This window comes from Poecilia latipinna, unplaced genomic scaffold (genome assembly GCF_001443285.1).
Source record: "Poecilia latipinna isolate Pla-1442-1.1 unplaced genomic scaffold, P_latipinna-1.0 Scaffold513, whole genome shotgun sequence".
NCBI lineage: Eukaryota > Metazoa > Chordata > Actinopteri > Cyprinodontiformes > Poeciliidae > Poecilia > Poecilia latipinna.
This window is the reverse complement of record NW_015113129.1, coordinates 1-12,353: the sequence shown is the minus strand read 5'-3', so window position 1 is coordinate 12,353 and position 12,353 is coordinate 1. Positions and strand designations below refer to the sequence as shown.

The following is a 12,353-nucleotide window of genomic DNA, read 5'->3' as shown; positions in this document are numbered from 1 at the left end:
TCTCCAGTCTGGCATAAAGTCTGGAAAATACAGTATTATCCATGTGTTTCGATCTTAAACTTATCCAAAAAACACACACAAACTTAAGGTGCTTATTAAGGAAACTTCTGGTTCACTTGAGGACTTTGAGTATGACTAAGCTGGTTTACTGCTTCCTCATTGTAATTGATTTTGGGAGTAAAACCTGCTTCAGAATAGGTCAGGAATTGATTGTTTGCCTACAAATTGTTAATTACAATTTTCTGAATGATTTCATAAATTAGCATGCAGAGGGTTCAACATGAAGCTGCGTAAAGGTGATGTTCAAAATGAAATGTTAATGAGAAGATTGACTAGACTTTGTTAGGTTGGAAACTTGTGTACTTTTTCATGCTGTCAATGGGAACGTAATCTCTATTAGGATCATCACGTGTCAACGACACCTTGCATTAATGCACATCCTGTGATGGATGGGTCGAAATATCAGTAGGACACAAAGTTGTAATTCAAAATGATGAAAAAGCATAACTTAATGCACTCTAAATGGAAAAAGTAAAATAAAATGCAGACATAAATGTCAGGTCTGTAATGATGTAGTTAGAAAATGTTTTTTTAAGCGGCTGGAGAGCTTATTTTAATGTCAACCTGTTCTGAACCACTTCTCCCCAAGCTTCCCAGCTCAGATGAGTAAACCACTGACAACTGACAGAAAATACAGCACGAGTTTCTCCCAGAGGGCAACTTTATTACCTCACCTCCCACGCAATTTATGACACAACACCGAAAGGGTAAATTTCTAATAACGTAGCAGGGCTTCTCTGACACTAACGAGTGGCTGCAGTCCTGCAGCCATTATTTACCGTCAGTCACAGAATCAACCGTTTTCAAATTGCTTCTTAGATACTTGACAGAGAGGCAATTTAGCAAGAAAATGCGAGCCACCGTTAAATGACGGAAATGCATGGAAGTAGACAACCTATGACCAGAGAAACCAGCGGCACTTTAAATTATGTTTTTTTAAGAGGTTTGTGGTGAATAAACATATCAGAAATTTCTTTCTCTCAATATAATAATATAATATACCTTCACAATGAAAACACAGCTTTAATTTTGTGTCTCTGAGGTCATCAACTACTCTAACTGCAAAGGATTAGCTGAGTATGGGCCAGACTGCAGCAGGACAGGCTGCTGCTGCTGAGAAGTAAACTGTAACTGTATATTGAGCTGATTGAAGTGATCCGACTATTGCATTTGCAGGGTTAGTCAGTGTCTTAAGCACCTGCCATCAATGTTCTTGAAAGGAAGCCTCTAATGTCAGCTCCAGGCAAAATGCAATTTCTGTCATTCACCAAATTCTATGTTTGAAACACCGACAGCTACTATTCGGTAAGAAAAGATTAAAGATTTTTAAGATCCGCGGTACAAGGTCACATTCTTGCAATATAAAAGAGTGAGAAAAAAAATAAATGTTTTCCATTTTTAATTTGAAATTGAAAAACAAAGGAGGACGTAAGATTATGTGGATTAATAGGATTTCATTCTTCAAAATTATCACAAGACTGTTTTATGGTCTGGTGATACCAAACTAACTTTTGGACCATAATGTAAGCTATTGTTTGCCACAAAAACACCAGAGGACTGTTATGAAACACTGCATTTCCAGACGGATTCCAGTTTTATATTTTCAAGCAAATGGTAAGGTTACTTAAGACCCAAAATCTTCAGGTGTCTGCCATATTTTCCAACTTTATAAAATATAAAATGACTTGCTGTTGCCAGCTTAATGGCAAAGGTTTGGCTTGTTTATAGACTTTTACAAAATGCCAAATATTGTTAGGTATATTAGTATGAGGATGTGAATACCTATGAAACATTTTATTTGTGCATCTTTCCCTCAGGTTTGTTTTTAGATTGGTACCAAATATATGTACCGTGTGTTCTGCTGTGTGGCTGCATATATGGCCGACTTTGACTGAAAACTGTACATGTCAACTGTTCTGGCTAGAAAAGGGAAAAACAATGAAGCAAATAGCAAGGCATTTACTTTTTGGGTTTCGTTACTTGTTTTTATTTTCAGCGGTTTGTCTCTTAAATTCATTGTCATAACTAGAAATGAGGCTGAACTTACTGTACAGTGCAGATTGATTTTTACCAGTTCTGTGAAAGACCTGCATCGAACAGTTAAAAGATCAATACATGCACCAATGCACATTTGCAAAAAAAGCTACAAGAATTTAATGCTACAGCCCCTGCTTGGTTAACAAAAAACTTCGCATGGACAGCCAGATTTTATCTGTGGGTACTAAAGTTTAGCTGTCAAGTTATACCAAGACTCTCTTCTTTTTGTATTTTAAAAAAGTTTAATATTTTTCTACTGCAGTGTAAGCAGTACAAAACATATTGATCTTCCTTTTCTTTCCCTCTGCAGCTGCCATAAACAGTGTCAATGGATCCATTTGTGTGCCCCGCCTTTACGTAAATACCCTGAATCAAACTGTGTTCATGTGTGGGAGGAAAAACATTTGCTGGACTTTGAAGTTTCTTGGTAAATGGCCTTCTGGCAAGACTGCAGATTTAAGCACTTCAGTGAACAGTTTTGTTTTTTTCTTTTAATAACGTCAGGCAACAAAGTAAGCTAATGTCTGAGTCATCCTTGGACACATTTAAGGAATGACAAGACAAGATCAAATTAAAAAAGTGCTATACAAGTGTAGCTGGACACCCTGTATGTTTTCTCTGTCAGTGTTGTTCAAATTGGCTGACTTTACAGATGTTGGCACTTTTTATATTCTGTTAAACACCTTGTAGGCTCATGAGGTGACAAAAGAATATGCTTAGATAAAAATGTAGAACATTAATCATAATGAAGCTTTGGCAGGCATAACAATAAAGGAAGGGCCAGTGTGAGACATGAATCCCAGCATCCCCAAACAGCATCAACTACAAGGACCTGAATGCTTCCAATCAAACAGCATTGAGGCGGCATCTTATCGTACCGGTTTGAATTTAATTAGTGCCCTTTATCAAACACAGTCACACCATGCTGACCTAAACTGTTTTTGTTTCCCGCTAAGAGACACGTACAATTGAAATGAACACCGTGCTTTATAATTCAAAGCAGACGTGCCTAAAGTCACAAAGGAGGTTCTGTGAAGCAGCAGAGGAAATCAAGCCACAAGGAAAAATAAGGAAAAGAAAAGAAATAAATTAAAGGCTGCAGCTGTGCCACTGCTGGGCGGCTGGGATGCTAGTTGCACCATGAATGCATTATCATTAAAAGTTTTCTGTCCCGGAGCAGAAGGCAACCCATGGAAATGTCAGACACAAATTGAGGTTCATTAATATGCTGCACAGGCCCTAAGAGATCCCCTCTACCCCATAACGCTTTAACTGTTGTCTAAATTAGGCCTTTAAATGAACTCTTCATACTGTTCAGATCTGGCTGTCTCAGGTGGAAATGCTTAATAAAATGGTAAGTATCCTGGATCATCATTTAAGACTATTCCCCCATTTCAATTGTCTGTACAAAAGTAGAAATATTTTTATTAAACGCAAATTGTACAGCAAATAAAGTAATGCTTAATTTCTACAGCTGGTATTACATCTGCTGACAGAAAAGCATTCTGACCTTGAAATGATTTCCTGATGGGTGTGCACACAGTAAGCAACATCTTTCAAGGCTTCATAAAGTCATCATCTTCTTTGTTATCTTTTTTTTTTGTTTCTGATTTTTGTTCTACAATTCAAGTGAGCCAACAAGCAAAGTTAAATGCAAAAAAAAAAAAAAAACTTCTTCAGCTTCTATGTTCAATTATATTAGTGTAAGAAAACACCCGGCTCTTTAGTGCTCAAAAGTTAAGCCTAGAAAATCTCAAACTTATCTCTTCCAGCTCAAATGCAAACAAACTTTAAAAGCTGTGATATGACATTCTGCAAAAGAAAAAAAAAAAAAAAAAGATCTACCGAAAATTCTGAATTTAAAGTTAAAATAAAAAAGAAGATAAAACAACAAAATATTTTCACATTAAACATAGTAATAAACGGCGACTTCACGGATTTTAAGCATGCAAGGTGAGAAGAGAACAGGCGTCAGAATGGATCCCTGCAGCACACCAGAGGTCAGAGGAATCTGAAACCACCCATCATGATGGAGAATATTCTGATAAGTAGGACTCCAACCACTGAAGCACTGCTTCCTGAAGGGAGTAGTGACTGCTGAACCAAATGACTAATGATTACTGGATGGTCTGCAGCTGTTCTAAGATCCAGCAGAACAGGTTTGTTGGCATCAAGCGACAAAATAATATTTTTCTGTAATTTGAGTGGCGATATCTGAAGCCAGACTGGAATTTCTCAAGCATGTTATTTTCACATTGCTTCAATATGAAAATCAGATTTTATCATCTCCAAAACATTGGAGCTGAATAAAAACAATCTTTTTCAGAAGTTTAGATAAAAAAGGTCAAACAGAAGATTGGCCCAAAACTGGAAAAGAGAGGTCTAACCAGAGCATGCTTGAAAACAAATGGGACTTTAGACAGCTATTAACCATCAGGAGACAAGCACCAAAGGTCTGTTTGAGCATCTTGGAGAGAATGACGTCCAGAGGACAGTTGGTAGGTCTCGTCTGTTGAACCACCTCAAAGAGGTGCCAGTAGCAACACCAGCTTGATCAAAGACAGCAGAGTTCATTGGAGGAACATGTAATTGGACAACACTTTATATACAGACATTGGTCCGTTTGATAGAGTCCATGTTGCTAACAAAATAATCTAGAAAATCATCACAGGTAGACTCTGTAGCGGTTTTTATAAGTTTGGTAGAAGAATCAATGGTAGAATGAAGTGCGCTAAATAAAACCCGTAGTTGGTTACATCTGGTGGAAACTAAATTCTGAGATTTAGCCTGCTTAACATAATTTTGATATTCAAAAAGACAGTCTCTCAGTATCCCCAGGGATGCATGAAGTCTGTCTTTCTTCCATCTGCATTCTGCTTTTCTGCTTCTCTGTGTAATGGCCCGGGTGGTATTATTAAGCCAGGGATCTGGCTTGATTTTTGTAGAAGTCTGCTTTAGAGGAGTGATGGGGTCCAAACTCTTTATGCAGATGAAGTGAAAAGACGTGACAAACTCATCTGGACACAGAAGAATGTCTATCCTATCAATGGAGTATAATTCACTGCATTTACAGGCTGCAACAAACTGTCCTGCAGTGGAGGAGGTGATGGAGAAGTGCAGGGAGCATAGGTTTTACCACAGAAGGAGTGGACACAAAGGGGACACATATTCAAATATAACGGGAAAGTGATCTGGAATACATCTGTCTCATATCTCTATAGTAGATACAGCGATTAGGTCTAGTGTGTGATCATGTCTATGTTTGGGCCCCGACACTGATTGAGACAAGCCAAAGCAGTCCAGAAGGTTCTGAAACTCAATGCCAATTGGTTTCAGGGGCTGCAAACATGAACATTAAAGTTACCACACATATAGAGCCTATCAACAGTTCAGCTAGCAATTCTGAAAAATCTGATGAAATTCTTAGTATATTTTGGTGAACAACATACATATTCCACCACAAACAGTCAAAGCTCAAAGCCGCTGTAGTAGCTTGAAGACAATGATCGGCAGCTGAGGTCATGATTGAACGCAGCAGAGAGACCGCCTCCATGGTCATGTACGCAGGTAGGAGTAGACTGGTGCGTGGAGCTCAGAGAAAGCACTGTTGTCCCCTGGTTTCAGTCAACAGGAATAGATCTAAACGGTGAGTGGAGATGAGATCACTCAACAGAAGGAAGCTTCTACTTGTAAGCGATCAGATATTAAACACACAGATCACTGCGGCACGCAGAGGACTAGGGCCTCTGCAGCACGACTAAGAAGGTGGAGATCCTGTCGTGCACGGCTCCATCTCTGGATCCTCACAGGGCAACAAGGTAGAAGGCAACATCCAACGGCAGTCTTAACCAGTATGAGCCACTTATAGCAATGATTCTTGGAGAGCTGGAGATCAAAGATGCCAAGCACCAAAGGTAAGTCATGCAGTAGATATCCATAATCAATGATAATGTTAATAACGACAAACGATTGCACACCAGAAACGACTAAACACCAAGAATGGCAAAAGGGCAGAACACAAATAATATTGAACTCGAAAGAGGTAAAGTGCGAGGCATCAACGAAGGTGCCACTTTTTCGTGTTCAAAGCAGCGTGGTGTCAAGCCATTAAAGTTTTTTTAAGTTACCAGTAATTGTAAACTGCTAAACTGGAAGCCAGTGAAAGTCGACCAACACAGAGCCAATGTGGTCACAGCTTTTACTTCCAGTCGTGAATTGAGCTGGTGCATTTTGCAATGCAGCAAAACGTATAAGAAACTATTTCAGATGACAATGCTTTTTGCTGAATCAGGTTGCAATTCAGGTTGCTACATTTAAATATGCTGTAAGGCTTTCAACAGATGCCTGAAAGTTTGAAAATATTGCAGCAAAATGCTCCATATTTTTTTCAATTGCGCTTTCAGCCTCCGTCTGTCATGGAACATGCTATATTCACACATGTTGGCGGATATTAAGCTCAAAGTCAAGAGGTTTCCATACAGAGTCAGCTGTTATCAGGTAGTAACGCTAAGGGAAAGTGGGAAATATTTTAAATTGGTATTAATTATTAACCAAAACCCCCCAAACAGAATGTTCTACACTCTATGTCTTCAGGTTACAGACTTAAAACCCAGATACTGAATGCCAGCCAAAAAGAAAAATATAAAATAAGAAAAATACCTAATGTGGGCTTGATGAAAAGTAGGTTTAATAACTATTTAACTGATTAAAATGTGCAGCAGACTTTTAGTTCAAATTATTACTTCTTTAATAGGGATGACATACTGAAACATTATACTGTCATACATAAAAACAAATGAATGAGAAACATCCAAAACAGCAACTCTCAAAGTCAAGACTCAGATACAGATCACATGACAAGGCATAGTGGAACAAGTCCACACCCTATTAAACTCAACTAAAGAATATGTGTGATGAACCTGAACACTACGTAGCATAGCATACTTCCAGAACACTTGTAATAATTAATATCCAGAATGCCCAAGGCAAAGTCAGTCGGTCAAGAAGCAGAAGAAAAATTTTCAGCAAGCTTGATCCACACACTATTAATCAGCATCATAAACAAACTATGCTGTGAGACGATTTATCAAATGAAGAAATATTAAAATGGACAAGAAGCTAGGGAATGCTAGCTGCACACCTTAGCTAACACCTCCTGACATTTTCCATTTACTCAGGATTAGTAAGTTAGGCAGAGCCCACACTGGTTACTAATCACTAAAAGGCAGGACAAGGTTAATACACTGCACTTTTAGTTTAATTTATTCTTGTATAAAGAAAAGCACAATTCTGAGGTATATAAAGTAAGTTTCTAATAAAATGAAAACTGTCATATACAATGAGAGGGTCTTGTTATGCCATATTTTAAAAGAGGTTTAGAGTGAGAAACACTTATAAGCATAAAGTTGTTCATTAGTAATTTGTGAACTTAAATTGCAGAAGGAAAATAAGAAAAACTGAAACAATTTGACTCATCAATAGAAATATCCTACCTACTGTTAAGATTATAAAAATGTTATCATTCGACAAAGAAGATTTTTTCTTAAAAAAAAAAAAAGAGAGGCATCTCCTAAAAGATAATACAGTGTTTAAAAGGCATCATTTAAATTAGAAGCCAAATAAGTAAATAACCCCAGACTGGGCTCCTTGTTTGTCTTTAGTGCTTATTGCCTTTGCTTCATTTTGTTTTGTACAGTGTATGGTTGACTTCCAGTTTTTGATTTGATGCCTTTGTTTTGGTGAGACAACTTCTGTACATATGTCATAGAGCTTAAGGACAGAAAGACAAGTTACAACAAAGTGTTAAAAAGTATCTTGTTATGAAGGGGCCACCTTGATAGAGGCACAAGGTATGTTTATTTTGTAAATAAGGATGGTTCCAATGTTGATCGATTGAAATTTATTTTTTATTGTATACAAACTATAGGGTATAGTTTTGATTTGGAGTTGAGATTTTTAGTAGTGAACGTTATTTTTAGTTCAAACGTTACAATTTAAGAGCGTGTTTTTGTAGCTTACACTGTCTTTTTGTGTGTAAGTGTGTGTGTGTGTGTGTGTTTGTGCATGCAGCTCTTACGGTGAAACTCATGGTTTACTTCCAATAAACCTGGCTGTTCATCAGTAAAGCCACAATCACTTATTTGGGGGCGGGGGTCTGCTACAGATACTATCCGGTGACAGAGCTGCAATCTGTACCGTCAGCTGAAATTCAGAACCATGGACAGCGGATGTCAAACGCTTTAACAAGAGACTTTAGAAAACTCATCAAAACACAAGCTGTAAACCACCATTGGTCTGCAGCTGTTCATTACCCAAATAATACAAACACTAGAAAGTTGCAGTGACGTCAAAAAAGTTTGCTTACAAGTATGCTCGCGCGTTGACTAAACAGCTTAATACAATTTTATAGTAGAACCGTGTGATTACTTTAACAACAATTAAGAAATAGACAGAGCACTAAAGTTTTGCTTTTTCTTTGTGGTGTAATATGATTCAATTCAATTCAAGATGTGGATATATTGCTAGCACAACAATGCTACTCGGCCTGTTATTGCAGTAAAAAGTGCAGTGTCGCTATAATTATTAACAGCTGCACGTGCTAATTAGCAACCACAGAGTAGGTGGCTAGATTTAAAAGCCAATAGTTTCTGTTCCTGTGGACTGCTCCATCAACTATAACACACATTTAAAAAAAGGACACTGCACTATGTAGCCAGGCCTGAGCTAACAGACAGATGTTCTGTGTAGTAACAAAGACTGAATGGGATTTAATCCATTCAATTAACCGCTAATGAACCACGCTGCGAGCACCCCGTCGCAAAACTCACCTAGGACGAAGAAAGGGAGCTCGGTGTTTTCCAGGTCGTCCACCACCACCACGTCCCCTGGAAAATCGTTCCTCACGGAGAATAGCAGCTTGGGCTCCGAGGCCGACGGGCTGTGCATGATGCTCAGGTCGTTCTCCCTCAGAAACGGCAGCGCTGACACGGTGACGCTCTTCATCTTGCACTCGGTGTCCTGGCTCTGGTCTTCGTCGCCGTTCAGACCCCGGACCGTGGTGGTTTGGTCGGCTAGAAGGAGCCACAGCAGCCCCAGAAGCCGAAGCAGCGGTGTCGGCTCCATGTTTAGACTCGCCATCTCCGTCGCTCCTTTTTCCTCCCCCTCTCTCCTCTCTCGCCCTCCTCGCGGTTTCTCTTGCCGACTGCTTGAGTCTCCCAGCGTAACGCTTGGGAGGGATGTGCTGCGCGTGGTGCACCGGCGGGCTCTCTCAGTGTAGGAAACAAACGCATCCTGCTTCTTGTCTCTGATCAGTCACATGGTTTTTGTTGATACATAGCTGGGCATCGACTGTGTGGCTGTTTGACTGTGTTTTAATGTTGTTGACCCCCTTACTGTAATTGATCGATAAACTGTCTAAATAGCTCTGTAATGGCTGAGCATGGATTACTAACTGCGAATGCACCCTAAGTGCCCTTAAGGCCCCATCAACAAAAGCATAATCATTTTTAATCTAATTGTGCATTTGCCCTCTTGTACGAATTTGCATATCATAACCAAGGGACACCACTGGCATTTTTAACAGTTTCCCTGACCTCTTTTATTGGGTGGATGCTAGACTGGTGCATGTGTAATTGCCTAATTGGTGGTTCAGATGCACAAACTGATTGCTACAACGCCCTGTACTCTGTCAGTGGCTGTAAGATCTCAAGTTGTGCTGTTTTTTTGTGAGTTGAGAAGGCTACATTCTGTGCCCAGAAAGGTTAATACTTCCATTTAGAGCTCACCATTGCTCTGTTATGATTCACTTTTATAAGAAAATAGAATGGTTAGGGTTAGGGTAAGGATACCCTGAAACTCAGTCCAAGAGTAAAAGTGTGAAAAATTAAGGGAGAAATCATGTTAGTCAAGTCTACATGATTTAAAACAGCTCAAAAATATAAACAGCCATTCAGCAATTTAACATGGGTCTTTAAAATGTGGGTTTATATTTAAGTGGGGACAAAATAAAGCATAATTATAAACAGTTGAAACCTCTAGGAAAAAAAAGAGCGATCACAGCCTAAAAATATTTTTGGAATATTAATTTAACTTTACAAGAATGTACTGCGGCTGGATTTGACACCAATATGTTGGCTACAGATCTTCTACTCTTCATAGTGGAAGTTTAAAGAATCATTTTTTTTATGATTTTTTTCAATATTGTATAAGCACATTCTTCCAATGTGAATACAGAAAACACTCCTAAGTCAGGCTTTTAAAACTGCCTTCAGATTTCACCAACAATCACATTTGTTTTTGGTTAAGGTTTCTACCACATGTGCTGTAAACGGGACATTCTCATTGGTAAAACTAGAGTGATGATCGTTGGTAGTTTGGGTTTTGGTGTTTTGTTGGAATTTGTGTGACGATCGTTGGTAGTTTGGGTTTTGGTGTTTTGTTGGAATTTGTATTTTGAATCACTTCTGAGTTTCTCGTTACTGCCCATGTCCTGTCATTTCAAATCTGTGTTATTGTCAGGTTTTGTCATGGATGATTTATTTTCATCTGTACGTTATTGTTATTAGGGTCTTGCTGTATTAGTGAATTCTTTTGTGTGTAATTTTTTACTCATGTCTTGTGGTTTTTCCTCCCCGTTTTGCCGTTTTCTCATAGACTCTCAGTTTTTATTTCCAAATCATGTTTCTCATTTAGCTCTGTGTGTTATTATTCGCCTTCCTTCAATCTCTCCGTTTTGCTCTCCTTCACAGCTGTTCCACATCCCCTTGATTAAGCTCACGTGAATCCAACACCATACTTCTCGCTTGCGGCAGTTCATAAGTACAAAAGCTAACCAGTTTTTCATTGTGAATTGCCGGTTCCTTCTGTCATGCTAACAAAGCTCCTTGTCCTGTTTGTTTCCTGTTCATTCTGTAAAATTTTCAGCTACATTATGTATTCTGCTACCAAGCTGAGCCCTAGTTCCCGTCCGCATTTTGGTTCTACTCCTAACTCCCGATACGCGACTGAAACAACCACCACATGCAAACTCCACATAAATTCCACCGGAACCAACATCCGCAGAGAGCTTTTCTGATTCTAAATCCCTTGACCGCTTTGTCGACCACACGATTGCAATTTGGATTTGGACACAAAGCCGTAAGAAAAGAAGATTGCATTTTCTGTGTCACTACTGTCCCTCCATTTAATATTTAAGCAGCTCTGTGGTCTCCTATTGACTGCCATTTCACTCTGTCCTCATGAAAACTGTTGAAAAAGTCAAAAAAAAAATAGGACAGCATGGACAACATCAAAGCCAAAAGTACAACAAAGTGAAAGTGGACAAGTCTTGGCTGCTTAAAGTCAGTATTTTAAAACCAAGCCGGTGTGAGTAAATAGAATAAGTGAACTAGTTTGTGTGTGCATTTATTATTTACGCATTTTTGATTGTTCCTGAAGTTGCCAGTTGAGGAAAAAAAATTGTTAAATATTTTACAATGTACAGCGTTTTTGTAAGTGTTTGCTTCTGGGTGTGTTTTTGCCCTTTTAGCCATAGCGCTGTCCACCGTTGGAAAAGCCAGAAGTTCTGCTTGACAGTCAACCGAGGGTGAAGGAAAAACTTTTCTGGTATATTGGTTTGAGGCATGAGGGGAACTTTTGCTAAACAGTAATAGTTATTCCAGTGTATTTGTGAACATCTGCAAATAGCACTAGAACATTTTGTCCAAAAGCCAAATAAAAACCAACCTCTGACCCTGAGAGTTGCACTAAAGTTAATTTTTTCTTCCAGGCGTGCTGTAGTGCAAAATGAGCTCAAATTATTCCTGAATTAGTTTTCACTCTGTTCTAAAGTTAAACTTGCTAGCTATTTACCATTTATTACAAATGCAATTGGGAACAAGATGTGCAGTCAACCAGTAATAAGTGCTAGGTGGCTTTTAAAAGCCAATACCTTCACTTTTGCATCAATGGTAAATTGGAGCCACACTGGTTGAAAATAAGCCATAATGCAAAGCAATATCTAAAAGATTGAGTTTCATATTTGTGATTTTTTTTTTAAAGCATGTCTGTTGTTTCAAAAGGATAGTTCAAAAATCTCTTAGGTGTCTTTTATCCATAAAGCCTGACTTTGTTGGGTTGAATGTGTGTGAAGACATTTTTTCAGGTGAGGGGGGGGGGGGGAAAAAAAATACCCTAATCCGATAAAACAACACATTCTCACTCCCAACTCGTCACATATTGACGCTTGGGCAGGTACCCTCGGCGTCACATATTGACGC

The 12,353-nt window shown here is 38.8% G+C and overlaps 1 protein-coding gene across 5 annotated transcripts in view; it reads right to left on the bottom strand.

Moving 5' to 3' along the window:
- The window catches only part of LOC106952426 (astrotactin-1), a 223,679-nt gene extending 211,948 nt beyond the window's left edge, over nt 1-11,731 (bottom strand). For 2 of the 5 annotated variants that reach the window (XM_015040520.1, XM_015040524.1), the window contains exon 1: nt 8,925-11,731. In XM_015040520.1, the coding sequence (XP_014896006.1) occupies nt 8,925-9,234 (310 nt within the window). In that variant the 5' untranslated portion in view covers nt 9,235-11,731. The remainder of the gene's footprint in view (nt 1-8,924) is intronic. The other 3 variants (XM_015040523.1, XM_015040522.1, XM_015040519.1) reach the window with 3 other exon arrangements.
- Between the last annotated feature and the right edge of the window lie 622 nt (nt 11,732-12,353).